Source organism: Drosophila simulans, chromosome X (assembly GCF_016746395.2).
Source record: "Drosophila simulans strain w501 chromosome X, Prin_Dsim_3.1, whole genome shotgun sequence".
Classification (NCBI taxonomy): Eukaryota; Metazoa; Arthropoda; class Insecta; order Diptera; family Drosophilidae; genus Drosophila; species Drosophila simulans.
The window spans coordinates 3,821,686-3,840,172 of NC_052525.2; the positions used below are offsets into that span (position 1 = coordinate 3,821,686).

Genomic DNA, 18,487 nt, shown 5'->3' on the forward strand with positions numbered 1-18,487 from the left:
GTGGGTGTGTGTGGTGTGGACATTGCGATTGGAATGTATACATTGTAATGGATCAAAGGATTGTTATCAATAAAAGAAGTTAATATGGTTAAGATGCTCGAGACAATTCAGAACTCACGAAAACATGCAAACGTAAAAGGCTTCGAAAGAAAAGACAATGAAATTAAGTCATTACGTTGAGCAAATTAGGTCAAAAACTGGGAAGGGGGGTTCGGTTTTGGGATTTGGGTTGGACATTACAGGGTATGGGGGTGTAACACTGAGTGTAAACGAAAAACAACAGTTGAAACGCAATTGAAATAAACACTACAAAAATGTATGCAAAATTTATCGATTATATCTGGGATATTTGTATCATATTCATATATAAATATATATATATAGAGCAGTAAAAATTATGTCTTTATCTAGATATCATGTAGATGATGTTCGTGTGTGAGTGAGTGTATGTTTATATAGAGATTTTTCAGTTATATTTTTGATCTTTTTCCTTTTTTACTGGGATCTTGTAGACTCGATACGATTCGATTCGATATTTTCGATATATCAATATCGAACGACCGCTTAGCCGAAGAATCAGTGGTCGTATGATAGTTCTATGCTCACATTTTGGAATAGCAAAATGCAAGTTCTTGTGTACGAAGATACCTATATTCCACTGCGTTTGGCTGATTGATCGATCGATTCTTTTTTTTTGATTTTTTTTGTTGGATTTTTTAGACTAACATTGAGGCTAGGACACTAAGTAATGTTATGCTTATTGTGGTGGCCAGCGTAATGATTGTTGTTGTTGCTGTTGTTATCGATGTGATTGTTGTTGTTGATGTGGCTGTTGTTGTTGTTGTTGTGAACAGTCGTTTGTGTAGCGCACCGACACCGGAATTAAATCCGGCCGAATAGAGCAACGTGCCGAGATTGTTATTAGCTGAATCGGACTCACCTCGTGTCGTCTTCATGATAATGGAAGCAGGCGAGGAATAGCCGATGGCGTTGTGCGCCTTCAGTTCGATGCGATAGTAGGTGTTGCCCACCAGCTGGGTCATCTCAAAGGATGTGGTCTCCATCACCTCAACGGTGTTGCAGGAGTTCTCCAGTTCCGTCCATGTGCCGCTGATCTTAACGCCCTGCACAATGAATGAAGAATGAATTAGTATGACTTCTTTTAGGAAACGCAACTGCCCCACCAATCCAGGAGTAGGGGTATAAATACCATTACAACGATATGGAAAATCACCACACTTACCGGACAGTATTTGATCTGGTACCTATCAATAGGCTCTCCGTTGTCGGCGGGCACGCCCCAGCGTAGCTCGAAATGATCAGAATAGGGTGACACGACCACCGGTTCCTCCTTGTCGTGCTGGACGGGATTATGCAGTGGCTTGGGCTCCTCCGGAGCCGATCGTCGTGGTGTCGACTGCTGCTGATTGACGCCCCAATTTCCCAATCCCACCTGATTGCGGGCGGCGAATCGGAAGCTGTACTCCGTCTGTGGTCGCAGTCCCTCCACAATGTACGGCGAATCTGGTGACCAACTGCGGTTATAGGCCGTCGACCAGTCCGGATTTAGGGCCTCCTTGTACTGCACACTGTACGCCAGAATAGGCAGGCCCAGTTCGGTTGATGGACCCCGAATGTCGAAGGTCATCGTGGTGGCGGTCAGTTGACTTGGCTTGGCTTCGGACACAAAATCAGGGACACGTGCCTCCTTCAGCTGCATATCATGTTCGGCGGTTCCATGGATGTTAGTCGCAATGCACTTGTATCCTGAGTAATACTGCCTCGTTACGGGGTGCACAATCAAATCGCTGCGGGGTCCAGTGCCGACAATCTTTAGATTGGTGTCGTACAGATCCTTGATCTTGCGACCATTCCAGTGCCATTCGATTGTGGCATTGGGGATGCCCATGGCCAAGCAGCTGAGATTCGCCTTGCGCTGCTCCCACGAGAAAACCGGAGGCAGTTCCTTCATGTGGCTAAAGTCCGGAGCAAATTCAACGGTAATGTGTCCGGTCTTGTAGGCATCGGCTCCCTTGTTCCGGGCAATACACTGGTACAGTCCATCGTCGGAACGCTCGGCATTGGCGATGCGAAGGGTGCCGGTGCTCTCGCCGCGCTCCTCATCGAAATTCGGCTCCAAAATGATGCGAGGATCGTCATCCTGCTGCCCGTTCGTGTACTCCTCCTGTGTTCCCCAACGACGGAAGGTAATCGCCGGTGCCGGACGTCCCTTGGCACGGCAGGTTATGGCAATCTCCTTGGTCCTGGCCCCGGTCACATTGTACAACTCATAGATCTGCGGACGCACCAAAACATTCAGCTTGGTCTTCTGATCCACTACACCGGCCCTATTCTTGGCCAAGCATGTGTATGTGCCGTAATCATCCTGGCTAACGGAGCTGATGGTAACCAGGCCAGTTTGGGGATTCACTTGGAAGCGATCGGCGGTCGCCACGTTCAGTTGTGTGGCATCGCGAATCCAACTGATCTCCGGAACTGGTTTGCCTCTTGCTGTGCAGTTGGCTGCAAATGGCTTGCCCTCGACGGCCTCCAGATTGGTGGGAAGCGATACGATCTCCGGCTGAATGAAGACCTCCACGCGAATGGTGCGTTCCAGTAGCTCACCAGTTTCGATAACGGCTGCACGGCAAGTGTAGATGCCTTCGTCGCTTTCCTGGACATTTCGGATGAGCAGGCCGTTGGTTTGCACCACGTACTTGTCGTTGGTCGTGCGGATCTGCAATGATGAATTATACCAGTCAGTTAGTTGTGCATCGTGGATCGGGTCGGGTCGTGTCAGGTGAGATCTACTTACCGGGTCTCCGTTGCGCAGCCAGTCGATTGTTGGATTGGGATCGGCCTTTACCTCGCACATTACCACATAGTCTTGGCCAAGAGTGGGGTACTGATTCTCCGGTGCATTTGTCCAGGTAATGGCCACTGTGAAAAGGCAAGAAACCAAATTAAACAAATGAGAAATATGCCAAAAATATGATAATGATTATCCTGTTCTGTTGTTACTGATTGAAAAAAAAACTGATTCTTGCTAGGTGGACAATAAGACAATTGCCAAACGAACACAAGGACTGCAGTCCCAAAGTCCTTAAGATGAGCAACAAACAAATTCCTGAGCTAGGTGTGCGCAAATTGTTTGATTTCGCTTCGCATTCATTTGCACAGCACACAAACGTAGAACAAGAACAAGAGAGGAGAGGCTCGGAAAAATGCAAGCCAAGCAGGACACTATTTTTCCTGGTCATGTTGACAATTCAAGCGAAGCTGTACGTGGCGAATACGTAATATAATTTTAAACAAACTGTCGGGCACATGGAAGCAATTCAAGTCCAAGGCATGTGCGCGGCATTTTCTCCCCTTTTCCCAAGGCTCCCTACTAACGAGCTGGAACAAAAAAAGGGGGGCCGATGGACGCCCCTGCCTGGCTGCCAATAAATCTGCACTGGCGAGATGACTTGGAAATTGAAAAAGGGGAGCGAGCAACGGAAAAAGTGTAACGTGGTGGAGCATTGCAAAAGTGAAATTCCTAGATCAAATACTCGCAAACACTGTGCCAAGTGCCAGTAATAAAAGCAACAAGAAGCTGATAAACGGGGTCGTCCTTCTCGGAAAGGCGGACTATTGAGTAGTAACCAGGTGTTGCGAAATCAAAGCCCAGACTACCAAATGAAAGCCGAGGCGTGAAGCGGAAGAGTACCTTAAATGTAGGAAAATAGTCAAAGGGCCCGAAAGGCCAGTCAAAGGAAGTTCCGAAGGTAAACTACTGGAGCAGTTGGATTCGAAAAGTCAGAGGCAGAGGCAGATGGAGATGGACAGTGATTTCGGTTGGCAGCCTAAAAATTGATAAAGCACCATAGATACCCATAAGCTTACTCACTAAATAAACAATTTATTACCCTGAATCGATAGCTTTGCATTTGAGATTTGCACTGGGTTCACTTTTATTTATAGATCTACTTGCAACAAAATTCCATAAAATATAACATATCAACGTATGGATAATCCTACGAAAATGCAACTCGGGGTATTTCAAATAACATGTTAATCAGAACATGAAATCTACCTGTCAGTTAAATTTCATTTCATATTTTATACTCGAAATCTGGCTTAGGTTTTGCTTCTTTTCTTCGGGCGAGAAGAACCCGTTTGTCAACGGCATTCAGGTGGATGTGGATTCCACAGCCCACTTAAATATGCCATCATATTTTGCATTTGAAAAGGCAATCTTGGCCAAAAAGCTGTTAACCATCATTGGCAGCCTTTCAGTTCCAGCTTACGTATGTGTGTTGGTGTGTGTGTGGCTCAAATATTTACACTTTATTTATAAATCAGTGTAATAACAAGCCATCTATGTCTGTCGGCCGGCTGTCAAGCTTCCACATATCTATGTAGTATATACATACATATATGCGACCGAAATCCATATATATACACATACATATATATATTGGATGTCCGGCCAAAGGCAAAGCCAAAGCCAAAATAACGGAAAGTTGTGTTAAAAACATTTTCTATTTGCAGTTTTTATTGGCAGTGTCTGGCTCGGGATGTCCTGTATCCTTCTTCGCCCTGCCAACCGAGCTCCTTTCCTGCTGCCCCTCTGTTGCACCCACGCAACATATAAAATAAATAAAAACTTGCTGCTCCTGTCATTTCTCTCCTTTCCCCGGGATTTTTCCAGCATTTTTCCTGCCTCATCCCTGCCCCTGTCCATTTTATCCCCTTGCTCTTTTCTGTTTGGCTGCATTGTCGTAGCGTGTGAGATTTTGTTGTTCAAACACTTTTCGCTAGCTGCGTTCGTTTCTGACGTCTGATGGGCAGCCGGCACATATATATATATATATATATATATTTACCGATTTATATATATCCAGCCAAACAGAGAGGGAAAAAAAGATGAACTAGTTTACGATTTCATTATTAGTTTGAACAAGGACAAGCCTGAGTGCCGGAGTCCAGGAGTCCAGGAGTCTGGATCCGGAGCTTTCTTTGCAACGAACATGACTCACAACTTATTGAAAAAGTTGCTGCAACAACTTATTAAAAAAAGTATACAAAAAATAATGGATAAAGCCAGCGATGGGGGACCCCGAGAGGGGAGCTGCAATTTGATTTGGGCCCTGTACCGGCAATAGGTTCAAATTACCGCTGACCAGGTCGGAGGAGTCCGGTCCACAAAGTGATAATAAAATCGAACAGATTGCTGTACTTTCAGCGATTGAAGGCAATTTGTGCACACATATGTATGTATGTACATATCACATGTGGTTGTGACTTTTTAGAAACATATTCTTAACATGTCACGTCTGCATTTCCATTTGAAATGCAAAAGCCCAAAAGGTTGTTACACCAATCTCAATTAATATAAATATTAATTTATCATTTTTGCCGGATCCTGTATAGTATGCTATAAATCCTTGTTTGTTTTTGTAACTGTGCGGCAGAAGGATGTGCACTTCCGTTTGCGAATATCTTTAAGTTACTGACAATGCAAAAAGCTGCATGCCATTCTTGCACTCCGAAAACAGGAACAAGCCAATTGGTCAGCCAGGGCAGTAAAATCGAATCGAAGAATATATGCTTGCCAAGTGCAAACTCTCTAATGCCTCCAATCAACATTATTAGTGGCAATTACATGGCCGACAATGCCAAGGATGTCGACCATTTGAGGCCAGCGGATTGAGTCCAAGTATTAAATTGAGATATGTATGTTCGAGTGCACAGGTATAAATATTGAATTAATGCACTGCCTCCATTCGATGAGCTAATGCGCTTTAATTCCCCTAATTGCGAGCTGCAAATAACAAATTGCACAAGATAACTTAAAGTGCTCGAAAACGGAAGTAGATTCTATTCTGCCTTGCATGCCACCACTGTAACTGTAGTTTGCGTCTGTTGATGCTGTTGCTTTTCTGGCGGAAGTTTGTTTTGAGCATATGCATTTATTAAAAGCATAAATATTGAAATATTAAGCTGTGACTGGCACAAACAACGGTATGTAAATATGCCATTCCCATCCCCCCTCCGAATTCCCACTCATGTGTGCCGTGTTTTCTTACACTGAAAGCAAAGCTCAGCTGCTTATCTGATTTTCACGAATTTAAGGCTATGCGTATTAAGATAAATACAAATACAGGTCAATAGATTAATGAACTGTGTTAAGAAGCAGGGATTAACGGATGATCATTTGATCACTTACGCAACTATTTGCGTATACTCTATTTGCTGTATTTCATATATATATATATATATATATATATATTTCCCAGTGTAGCAAAAGTAAATCTTGCAATTTGCCTCCAGCTCTCTGGCTGTCTGTGTCGCAGTGTGTCTGCTTATTTGCTGAACTAAATGCAACTTGTGAGTTGTCAACACAATGCCAGTTACTTCTACGGAACCCCCCCGTATCCTGGCCACATCCTTGCCCAAACCCTTAAGTTGCTCCTTGCTGGTGTTGATAACTAACTGCTGTTGGGCTTTGTATTTGAATGCTGGCTGGCTGGCCAACCTGGTTTCGAACTCATCCAAGAGAGCAGGGGCTCTTAAGTCGGCTTAGCACGAACATTCCGACCGCAGAGTTGGAGAGCTCTTTAAACTGCACCTCTGGCTTGGCATTTGGCAGCACTCGCGCTGACCAACACTGCCAACACTGTCCTGGCATTTAGTCAACACTGACTGTGTGCAAATGCGAGACTGCAGCACTGGCCCATTGCAACACGCGTGTTTACCTGCCCCTCATTGTGACGATGGGAAAAGGAGATTCCATTCCGAGGCAGTCATTCCAAGTCAAACAGTTGGCCTGACATCGATCGAGAGTGGAGTGCTGCCAGCAGTCGTATTGCTTCCATGCACTACAAGTACATACTACCACTCCTCTAGTCCTGGACTAGTCCCTGTGCCCATATCACCGGGCACAAATTGTTGCCCGGCAAAATATTTGATTTCATTTCAAACGCACCAGCCTGGGCGGCCTCTCCATACGGTTTGCTCACTCTCTACTAGCGCAATAAAGGTACGCAACTGCACGGTTAGAAATATGTCGGATAGCTACGACTTGGGATCAATGTATTTCAATACGGCTAAGCAGTTGCACTTGGTAACAGCGCTGAGAACTGATGGTTGGCATCGGTTTTATCCTAATGCAATTACCTAATCCAGTTCATTCATTCCTTTTTCCGGTGTACTCCTGTCGTGCTCCTGCAACAGTCCAGAAATTCTCACATATCACGAGAACGAGTATTGTTGCAACCCCCCCCAATACTTCTTTACCTTGGCCAGCTACACCCTTCCACCAAATGTGTTTGTGCATCCGGCGCAAGTAGATAGGAACAGTCGGAGCTGGGGCGTTCCAGTTGTTAGCGCCCAGTGGTTTTTGCTCCGTGTGTGCAATGAGTACGAACTTTAAATTGCTTAGAAAAATCAATCTCGTAAAAGTTTTGAGCTGCAGCGTCACTTATGTGCAGTCGACTGCAGGTAGGTGGTGAACAGGAGAAGGGTTCAGGGGCACGGGCTTGGGCAAAGGAGCATGGAAAGAGTTGCTAGAGAGTCAACGAGCCAGCAAAGTGTGTGTGCAGGTGAAAGAGGGTGTGGTGTGTGTGGGTGTGTATTTTTTCTAGCTGCTTATTGAGGGACGTGTTCTGCTTTGTATTGTTGCTGTTTTTTTTTTTTTTTGAGAGATGAAAGTGGGTGGACGCAGAGGCAGATCCTCGGCGATTGCTTTGTACTGAACGCATCCATTTTGTTTTAGATTCGCTTACAATGCTGCTCATGTAATGAAATCCCGGCAACTGTAATTTCTTACTGCCGTAACTCTGGGAACTCTGGCATTCTGGCATTCTGGCCGTCGGGCACTCTGGCACTCGAGCAATGTGCAGGGGACACAAATTGCTAACAAGATAAATGAATCATGCAGCAGAGGAATCACGTCGAGCTTTTCCGCTCTCAAATGGCGATTACTCACAGCATGCCGGACGACGAGGGGGAGTTCAGATGGTCCCTAATCGATGGCGACAACAAGTCAAGCATGCTCGGACATGTAATGACAAATTTCGGCCACCCGAACACAACTGTACTTGGCTCGGAACAAAGCAACCAATGCGACCTGCCCAGCCACAGATTTGCTATTTCTTTTGTGGCTTCTACGCATATTTGTCAAGATCGAATCGCATAAGTAGCACTCACTGGTCTAATCTAATAAGACTGTTTGAATTCTAAACTGATGAGTTAATGGAGTGCTTGTATTACATTAAATGCGAAAAACATAGTACAAATGTGGATTATCTTTACATTTCCCTGGCATTGTAAAATGAGCGTAACATTTTCCCATATTAGATATTACACACGCTTGCCTGAAGGTCAGGATAAATAAACTAACCGAAAACCAAATGGGAAGAGGAAAACCCCCGAAAACAATTTGCGGCTCTGGCGCTGGAGTGTTATTACATTCTGGAAGTGCGGGACTTACCGTAAGTTTTAATTGTGACGCCCTTCTCGAGGATCTCCGTATTTGCATAGGAGGCGGTGCAGTAGTACTTGCCGCCCATTTCCACCGACAGCGAGGTAATCATCAGGGCCAAATTTTCGCCGGGCAGCGTTTCCGTGTACATCGGCGCCTGGTTGCGTCCATTCCTTTGCGGCGGGAAAGCGCGGAAAATGCCGGAAAAGCGAGTGTGCGAGGTCGGAAGAGCGGGCAATGAAAGCGGGTTGAATGTGTATTAGTAACGGAATAATATGCATTTCATTTGTACGATTACGAGTAAAAGGAGTATGGGTGTCAGTAGTACACGGGTACTCGGTATAATTATTATTATTATTATTATTATTATTCTTATTACGATATTTTTTAATGCTTATGCTTATAACAATTGCCATTGCTGTTAGTAAATTCCCTGCTCCCCTGCTCATTTGCATGCCTCGCAGAAATGTGTTACGCATTTTTCCCCATGGCAAATAAACATATATATATAAGTATATATAGCGCATTTTCTGCAAATTTGCCACGCCAACTTGAATGGGAAATGTGAAAATTCTTTGGCTTCCACAGCAAGTGCGGTTCCTGCTTTTCAAAGCGGAAGTGAGAAACCAGTTCGACCAAATCGAAGTTTAGATCTCTTTCGATTGCCCCAATTGCATGTAAATATTCGGTTTTTTTTGTGTGCAATTGATTCATTTCGTTTTGATTATAAAACACTCTGTTGATTATAGCTCATAACTTGCACAAATCCCGCTAAAATAGTGAAAATATAAATGACCTAACTGCGCTGTGCGTGTTTAAGCGATATGCTATAATCAGACCTCGATTCGAATTCCATTTCCCCACCACAACCACCATCACTCGCTTTTCTTTTGCATTGGTGAGTGTGTGTGCAGTTTTCCGTGACTGCTCCCAGTTTGCTTCCCTTGAGTATTTGCGAATTAGCAGCAGTGAATCGCAGATCGCTCCCCTTTCGACGCCCCCCGAATAGTGGGAGTTATTACCAAAAAAAAGGAAAACTCCAACTATTTTCAAACTGCTGGCCATTGTGCGACTCACGTACTAATTAATTAAAAAAGTTTTCTTCGTGGCGCAGAAACTAAATATGCATAGAGGCGGTTATTATTATTGTTACGACTTTGCCAGCTCCAAAAAGTGAACGCAACAACTACAAAGACCAAGATACACAATGAGAAAAGAAGGAATATGGGCAAATGCAAAAAGGAGTTGCATTTTCCAGTGTCCCCCCCCTTTTTTCCCGAGGAAAAATTGCAATATTTGGAAAAGCGGCAAAAGTCATTGAAGGCCTCCTCCTCCTTCTTTTTTTTTTTTGGTTTTTTTCGGCGTTGGATTTCAATTTTTGACAGTCGCTCGTCTTTTGTTTTTTGCATCTTTTGTTTTTACGACTGTAATTGGTTTTATATATTGCGCATTGCACATGTGTGTGCGAGTGTTTGTTTGCATTTCCTTGTTTGTGTGTGAGCCCAGGCACAACCTGCGTTCGATTTGCGATTCGCAATTGTTTGCAAAAATGCAAAAACCGAGAAAATATTCCGAAAAGCAGAGAACGCTGCACGGTTTTTGGGTTGCCACACACAGCCGTGTTCGCAAAAATAGCACCAAGTGCGTTCTATGCAAAACGGTCTCCACTTTATCATCCAAACTTTCTGCTTTATACAAGCACCATAAATTGAACAATTTAACATAATAATGGATTTAAAAAGCTCAAAATCTATTTAAGCGGAAATCGCGAGCCACTTGTAACTTGGACCGACTTGTGCGCATGGAAAGCCGTCACTGTCGAGCCCAAAATTATGCTAACCAAAGTTGTTGACGCAGAAAAAAATACGACGCCTCGCAGGAAAACCGCAGCAGCGGGTGGAAAATGGAAAATGTGGGTGGCGGGGATGCTGGTGGGTTGTGCGCAGTGGAAATGGGCGACTCTGAAGACATTGTGCAAAAATTTCGCTGCATATTTGCGTTGGATTTTTAATATTGCGCCAAGCACCGAGAGCACATTGAAAAAACGATGAAAAAAGCATTGAAAGCGGAAAAATAGAAGGAAAATGGAAAAGAATAGGGATGAGCAAACCGTTACGCATACGTAAAAATCACATTTTTTTTGTGTGTGTGTGTGTGTTGATTGTCTCTCGGGAGAGTTTGGCGCCTTGGGGAACCGGGCGGGCCATATAGAAATTTCTACTTTTTATTGCATTTCTTTGGGTTGCGAATAAAGATGTCGCTGCCTTTCCTGTTGTTATTGCCATTTTCGCTGTTATTGACTACGCAATGAAGGTGGGGGGTTTTCTTAGAAGCGCCCATTTTCTCCATGTCCCGGCATTTGTAAATGGGATCATTGGAAAAGCGCTTTCCCCCATCCCTAACCGTAATTACCAAACGAAGCTGACTTTCCGTTGAGATGCACACAGATGCATCCTGTTGGCAGCAGGCTTCCTGGAATTATGCCTGCACTCCCCTTGGAAGCCCCGTTGCACTGCAAAGATGCTGACCAAAAATCAAAAATGGGAACAAAAAATGGCAAACCCGAACCGCCGCCAAAGGCCGTGCCCAAAAATGCGAGCAATGCTCGGCCGCAGAACTATGCCGAACTTAATCGTTTTAATTAACTTGGCCCCGAGTATAAACGGTCCTACCATTTTCCACCGTTTTCGACGCGCCCGGGTGGCGGAAAGAGGCCGCTTGGCCGGCTTGTCGGTTGGTTTTTGGCAGCTTAATTACATTTCGCGCCTGCAAGTATGCACTGCATACTATGCGTAATGTGGGCGGGGAGGCTGGATGTAGGCGTGTCCAACAAACTGGCCAGGAACAACAACATACTGGCCACAGAGTAGGAAAGAGGAGCCACAAAACCAAACCAACACAATACAATCGGCAGTTGGCGGAGAGGTCAGGTCAGGAAACTAAAGGAAGAGCGATGGAAAGCGAGGTGTGGGGGTTGTCCGCCAGTCCAGAGTTGCCACAGCATCGTTTGCAATGAAAAACTGCATTCACTTTTGCGTGAATGGAATTGAAAAGCCGGCTATCCTGCCAGGGTTGCCGCAATCATAATTAAAACGGGCTTTGCCAAAGCAGAATTGATGAATGAAATGGACTAGAGTAATAGAGGAATTTGGAAAAAAATCTATTTGTGCAGAGACCACAACAAAAATGTGCACAGAATTTAAGTTTTTTTTACAATTGGTCATTTCTTAAAATCAATTTAACCAGCTTCTGGCCGAACTATGAAACCTTTTCGCAAAGGTATACAACCAATAAAAAAATATAGAATGCGCTGGAAAAAAAACCCCCTTCAAACTGAACCCAAGCCGAAACACAAATTTCCACTCGCCTAAGTTTGAAGAGGAAACGGGGCTAATTGGCACGCAATGGTGGGGCGGAAAATGTCCCGTCCGGCAAAAGCCCCTTGAACCCTTTCACGGGTTAAACGGGGGTCAGGTGTGAAACGCTCTCGAGGGACCAAGAGTCCTTTTCTTGTATTTTCCGTGTTATGCTCTGGATTTCCCACTCTGGTCAGTCTGCAGGCAAATTAATTAACACGATTTCGCTTTTCACACGCACACACAGCCACTGCCACACACACACACACACACACCCAAAAAACTGGGAGTTGAGATTTCGATCTGAATATTTGACCTAAGAATTCCCATTCGAATTCGCCTTTCACATTCCCTTGCGCGTTTTTCTGCAGCATTTTCCTTTGCCTTTATTGCAATTTCGTCCTTTTTTGTTGTCAAGCAAAGCATTTCACTTGATTTCGCAGAGGAGAACTTTTGTTTAATTTTATTTTGTGTGCGAAAACTTCCTTGGCTTTTCATTTACCTGCTCATAAAATATGCTTTTAATTTATCTTGCATTTTTATGGAACGACAAGCTGATGAATATGAATAGGGTTAAGCGAGAGCTCCAAAAAGTTTGACAAGTTAAAAATATGTAATTACTGGCAGCAGCCCTTAGTTGTTCATGTTTGCCAAAAGTGTCAAGCTGGGAAAAATAATTTTTCTGCAAATATGTGACAACCGTAGTGATAGAAAAACCGACCCTAAACGTTTATTTTAGCTTCTGGCGCTCAAATAAAATTCAAAATGAAGGCTCGAGATGAAGAATTGTTAGTACAACAACTAATAGGGGGATATTGCATGAGGAAATGGGCGTGTGTGTGTGTGAGTGCTATTGTGTCAATGTCGAATGGAAACGGAAAATGCTACTCTTAGGTTAGGCCCTCGAAAAAAATGGGCCTGGGCAAAATGCAGCGAGGTGAGTTAACAACAATCAAGAACAAATCAAACAATTAATCATGCCAAAAACAACCATGGGAAGAGGGGGATGGGCAGAGGCAAAGCTAGAAGTCTAGAACTTTGGTGTTTCAGTTTCAGTCGCAGTCGATTTACCAGAAAATAGCACAAGTGGCCGTCAAAATTGCCAGCTACTTAAAAATGTCTGTGTTGCAGTCGGTTAGAGTCCATTGGGACTTTAAAAGTTTCGTGAGCAGTTGTTGTCAGAGGTTTTTGCCAAATTTTGGTGCTTGAACTTTTGAGGACAATGTCACAGGGTTCCCGATAAAAACGGCCGTTAAAGTATCGGTTATCGGTATCGGTTACTGTCTCCGTTTCCGTCGCAGTTGTCCAATTCTAATGCTTGTTGCAGTTGCATTTACTGATTACTGTTGCAGTTGCAGTTAAATTACTGGTTACTGTTGTATACTCTTGCAGTTGCTGTTACTGATTTACTGTTTTTTAATATATGTAGACGTTCGCCTCACTTACTCTTTCTTTCTATTGCCCTTGGAATCATACAGTGGATCGTAATTCCTACAATTCGATATACGATACAGAAGTGAGTGTTGCGGTGTATATTCATTTGTATGTGTTGCATGTTCGTGTTTTTGTGTTTTATTTTTCGAAAAAGTCACCAATAACCGGAGGTTAGGAAAGCAACCCGAATTCAATACTTACGGCTTGGGCAGAATGGTGTTGTTCCGGTTGTCCTTCCATTGCAGATCGGCGACCAGGGACGGCTCGGGAACTGTGGGCCGGCAGGTGAGGATCAGGGGCTTGCCCACTGGCTTGCGCTGGACTTCTTGTTTGGGATAAATCTCCAGGATGGGGGACTGCGCACGGGTCAGTTCTGAAAAAAGATAGTGCAAATAAAGTGGGTAATTATTAGCAGGGTTGCACTCAGAGAAATGCATGCGATAATTTCAGTTTTATAATTACGTTAATTCTGTTCAATATATTTTAGGTACTTATGATAAAGCAACAGCACAATGTTGGAAAACGCAGAAACAGGCCAATCTGAATCTGAATTGGCGTTTTTCTACTGATTGAGTGCTGTGGTCATTCAGTCTTTGTTTTCATTTTATCTGCGCTTTTTCCGTGTGACTCATTTGCACAGGCGAGTAAATTTTAAATTAATTTTAATTGCCTTTGCTGGTGGACGCTCACAAAGGGCGGCGCTCTTTGGGGGCGGGCAATGGGGTTTGGGGGTGTGCCAGCTGGGGACCTTTGCAATGTTCGCCCCCACTCATTATGCACGAATATCGACGGGAGTGTGTGTGTGTGGGTGTCTCAATTAAATGAAATTATTCCAGCGAAATTCCAAGTGAAATAGAATCGACATTTTATAGAAATGTGATGGAAATTAGGCGAGCACACTTGGCATTGGAGTTATTCCATCAAGAATTTAATAAAACTGCATGCGGCATTTTGCGCTGGAAAATTGTAAATTGTTAAATGAAAGTTTACTAATGGGAGGCATTTTGAAATCGATATCGTTTAAAATGTCCAAATTAAGTTTGAAAAAAAAAAAACTAATTGTGTTAGTGAAAATAATAAAGTGATGTAAAACTTGTCCCCCAAACGGAAGCTCAATTAAAAATGTGCGCAGGCACTCGTTGAAATTTATTGTGAGCTTGTGCATAAAACTTTATTTAATATTGCCATTAAAGCGATTTAAATTATTGTTGTTAATATTTTCATTCCATGAATGCTTATATTGGTTGCTTTCATATGAAGCCTGTTAACATTTTAACGACAAGTTGTCGTCCGTTGATTGCGTTTTATGTGAAATACTGTAACAATTAAAAATCATCAATTTTCCTCTTTTCAAAAGGTTGCCAAGTGGATGAGGGAGATATGGATGAGACCATTAAACGGTTGACAGTTTGATATTATTATTAAAAAATTTCAGACGAGCTAAAAAAGAAATCTAGCAGTTAACCCTGCAACCCATCTGCCCGGAACTTCACCCAAATGGTTAGTGCATCTGCTTTATCCTCGACAAGTACTCCATATCCTTTGCTTATATAAGCCAGTTACCCGTTTTCTGGGCCAGCTGCTCTTTTTGCTGTTGGCTGCCCCTTTGAAACTTGCTCCATGGCGACTAAAAGTTGGCCATTGTTCATCTAGCTAATTACCGACAATTAAACGCTCATGAAACCCTTTGTTACGAGGTCGTGGACTGCCATATGGATGGAGGAGCTGCAGATCCTTGGGTGCCAAGGAGTAACCAGACTATCCGAAAGGCAAGAAGTTCCAATGTTTTTGCCTTACATTTTCATTTTCGCCCTCGTGCCCATTACAATTAAAAGCCTTTCTGGCCATTTTCTTTGACATTTTATTGGACAGTCTCAGTCGACTTGGCAGGATGGCAATTTTGGGTGGCAAGGATAACTGCTTAGCCCTTTGGCCAAGTTCAAATTGTGCCCGCTGCCTAATAGCCAAGTGTCTGCACATTTGTTGGCCAACTTAATGTGTGTGGTCAAGATTAAAGTGGCCCGAATGCAAAAAAAAAAAAGGAGACTGGGCGGGTGTATTCAGTGGGGTTTGGGGGCTGTGTGCACCCGCCCACTGACAGTGGCAGCTGTGATCAGTCCGTTCTTTTTTTCTTTTTGTCAAGCCGCAAGTGGCACACACAGTCGAGTGCATAAATAATTTAATGTAAACGAATCCGCTCAGGGGCGTGGCTGCATAAGGGGCAAAGGCGGGGTAACGAGGAGGCATGCAACAGAGTGCATTAAACTGCCCCCCAGCTTCTCCTTTTTTTTTGTTGCTGCCCCAACGTCCGTGTCTCCGCTTCCATCTGCAGCTCAGGCGAAATTAAATATGAGAAATTTATGCGACGTTGCCTTTTTGCATTGCAATTAATGCAAGGCAACAAAATGGCGCCACCAACTATCCCGGCAACAAAAACAAAGAAAGGCGCCGCAAAAAAAAACATACACAAATAAAAAGTGAATAATAATGAAAAGCTGAGGGCGAGTGGCAAACTCCCACCAACTTGGGCAATGAAACTATCAAATGCCCTTTTTTTTTATTCCCATCCAGGGGAAATACTCATTAAAAATATAGTTACTCATTAAGCTAAAATTGCTATTCGTTCACAGGGAAAAAAACATTGCAAATATTTATAGTTCTTCTCTTTCAAAGTGCATGCACTGTTAAAAATATATAGTATAGTTCAATGCGTTGTTTCGATTTAGTTTCATTGTTTTCCACTGTGCATGCTAATATTTGTTTGCTTATTTTTTTAATAAAAATAATAATTTTGTTGTTGAATAAATTGTTGCTTGCAACGTTGTATTTTGTAAGGAGAAATGGAGTGTGTTGATAGCGATTAATGGATTTACTTGTTTATTGATGTTTTTATTTAACACCCATAAATGTGAGTGTTCAGTTTGGCTTAATGCTAGCGAAAGCGCATTGATAGTTCAAACATCCATTTATCCTCTTAATGCGTTTTTTAAACGTGTAAATCGGATTGTTGTCTATGGCGATTATTTAATGCCCGGTATTTATTACATTTTAACAGCTCCATCAAAGTCCCCTTTAAGTTCGCCATAATTTCTGTTTTTAAGGCTCTTTGTGGAGGAGCGCAGGGCATTTCCTTTGGGACTCGGGCTATGCTTAATTTATATTTATTTTATTTTAAATGCATGCTGCATAAATAAAGGCGGCAGGCTCACACATACGAATGCACATTATCTTTCTACCTCTCTGAGCCCCCGACTTTTCCCGCTTTCCACGATTTTCCCTGGTGAATGCGTGTTGCTTTTCCGGCGCCGCATAAATAAACAAGCGGTTAAGAATTATCGCGAGGCTCTGGGGAAAGAGACGGCCTGATGTGAGCCGGAAAGAGATAGGGTGCGGTGTGGGCGTGGCGGCAGCTCCTCCTGGACAATGCGCCCACTTCTCGAGCAATTAATTCATTTCGCCCGGCCAGAGAATATTGTTGAAAAACAATTAAAAATTGCACAATAAAATGGGCAAATTAACAAACACACACGAGAGCATCCCACATACATACATACATATTTGTAATGGCTTTAAGTCTTGATTTCCTTTTTTTATTACCCCACTTTTTGTAGCTGTATTTGTTTTTTTTTTATTTTTTTGTTATTATTGCTTTGGCCGCGCAAAAGTTAAAATTAATATTTGTTTGCTTGAAAGTTTCTGGCGTTTTTTCGGCCAGCAGAAAATGTTGATTTATGTAATCCCCCTTTCTCCTACGAAAAGTTAGTTTTCTGAATTATGGCTGCAAAATAGTGGCCATCTCCGTCTCGCTTGCACGCAAATATTGTCCAGGCCCTTCGGTTACCAAACAACCCACTGCCTCCCACTTCACCTTCTGGCCAGAGGCGTGCTCAAGTGGCGCCGACCTGGAACCCGGCTCCAAAAATAGCATCTATTGGTTATCGAGAGCAGCCTAAATTTACACAAGCCACTCGAAAATAAAAACCGAGATCAAAGGAATCTCGCGACGGGCTGTTTGCTTATGCCATCGTAGTTGGTAGCTGGAAAGTAGAAGGGGGGCATCCTTTCTGATAATTAAGCCTGGTGCTGGGGCACATTTGATATCACCTGAAAAGTCAGCTTTCATAATTTCCAAGTAGGATATATAGTACATATACATTAGACGCCGTTTCGGGCGATTCAAGGCCGAATTTATTTGCACAATAAACATTAAAGGGCGCCAGGAAGGCGGCAGCCAGCCAGCAGCCAGCCGCCCCTCGGGGGCGCCTCTTCGCTTTGGCCGCAAACATGTTTGGCATACTTGATGGCGTTTCCTTTAGGCATGCATGCGTGCCAGCAAACGATTGCAGACATCCTCGACATCCCCAGTGTGTTTTATTTGCACTCGTTATAATATTTCCACGTTATGTTTGCGCTCCTTTCTCGCATTTCGCATTTCGCATTTCTTGCGTTTTGTTCTTCGCTCAGACATGTTGCATACTTTTGTGCGCGCTGGCGACAGGAAACTGGAGCAGCCGCCTCAAGTGGTCGTCGATGATGCCGCCCCCTGAACAACAACTCCCTCTAGATGTGAGCTGAAAATCCAGGATGCGTTTGGATTTTTTTTTTGGGCATGTGTGGTATGCCTTTTGAATTTTTAAATAGGCCACAAGAGTTGACAAGGGGGCGCGAGTCAGCGGCATTGACAGTCGGGCTTCGTTTTGAATACCCATTAGGGCGAGGTATCTGGGATTGTATGGGCTGAGAGGACAGTTTGGCATATCAAATGTAGGCAGCTGAAAGTGGCATTGCAAGGGTGTCCCCTTTGTCTGAACCCTCAGCTTTGAGCCGCTCTTTAGTTTGGGTTTTTCTGATTTGACTTAAACTCGCTTTTCGTGCGCTCTTCAGGCCAAACTCAAGTGGGGCTTTGAAATGGCAAAGTGGGGCGGGGGTTTGGGGCTTGGGGTTGGCATTCTGACGATTGTCTCCGTCTGTTGCTGTGGCTGCACGGTAATTGCTGCCATTTGCACGCCTCAGATCTCGCCATATTCTATTCCATATGTGCTGCCGAATCGGACACCCAACGATTGCGCCAAATGTGCGCCTGCATCCATTAACCAACAAACATTTGCGTCTGGGCTTGAGTGGATGTTTACTTGGTTAATTGAAGCCCGATTTATGGAATTCCTCATGTAAAGAAAATGCCAAGTGACTCATTCGATTCCAAGTGGATTGCGATCATGATCTTTAT

General features: G+C 43.7%; 1 protein-coding gene across 10 annotated transcripts in view; it reads right to left on the minus strand.

Annotated features, from left to right (window-relative positions):
• The window catches only part of LOC6725069 (fasciclin-2), a 64,974-nt gene that overhangs the window by 7,876 nt on the left and 38,611 nt on the right, over positions 1–18,487 (minus strand). For 5 of the 10 annotated variants that reach the window (XM_016172994.3, XM_016172997.3, XM_039296628.2 and 2 more), the window contains exons 3-8: positions 13,462–13,633; positions 13,273–13,317; positions 8,480–8,643; positions 2,816–2,940; positions 1,244–2,737; positions 941–1,124 (exon numbers count right to left, since the gene is read on the minus strand). In XM_016172994.3, the coding sequence (XP_016038048.1) occupies positions 941–1,124; positions 1,244–2,737; positions 2,816–2,940; positions 8,480–8,643; positions 13,273–13,317; positions 13,462–13,633 (2,184 nt within the window). The remainder of the gene's footprint in view (positions 1–940; positions 1,125–1,243; positions 2,738–2,815; positions 2,941–8,479; positions 8,644–13,272; positions 13,318–13,461; positions 13,634–18,487) is intronic. The other 5 variants (XM_016173000.3, XM_016172996.3, XM_039296629.2 and 2 more) reach the window with 1 other exon arrangement.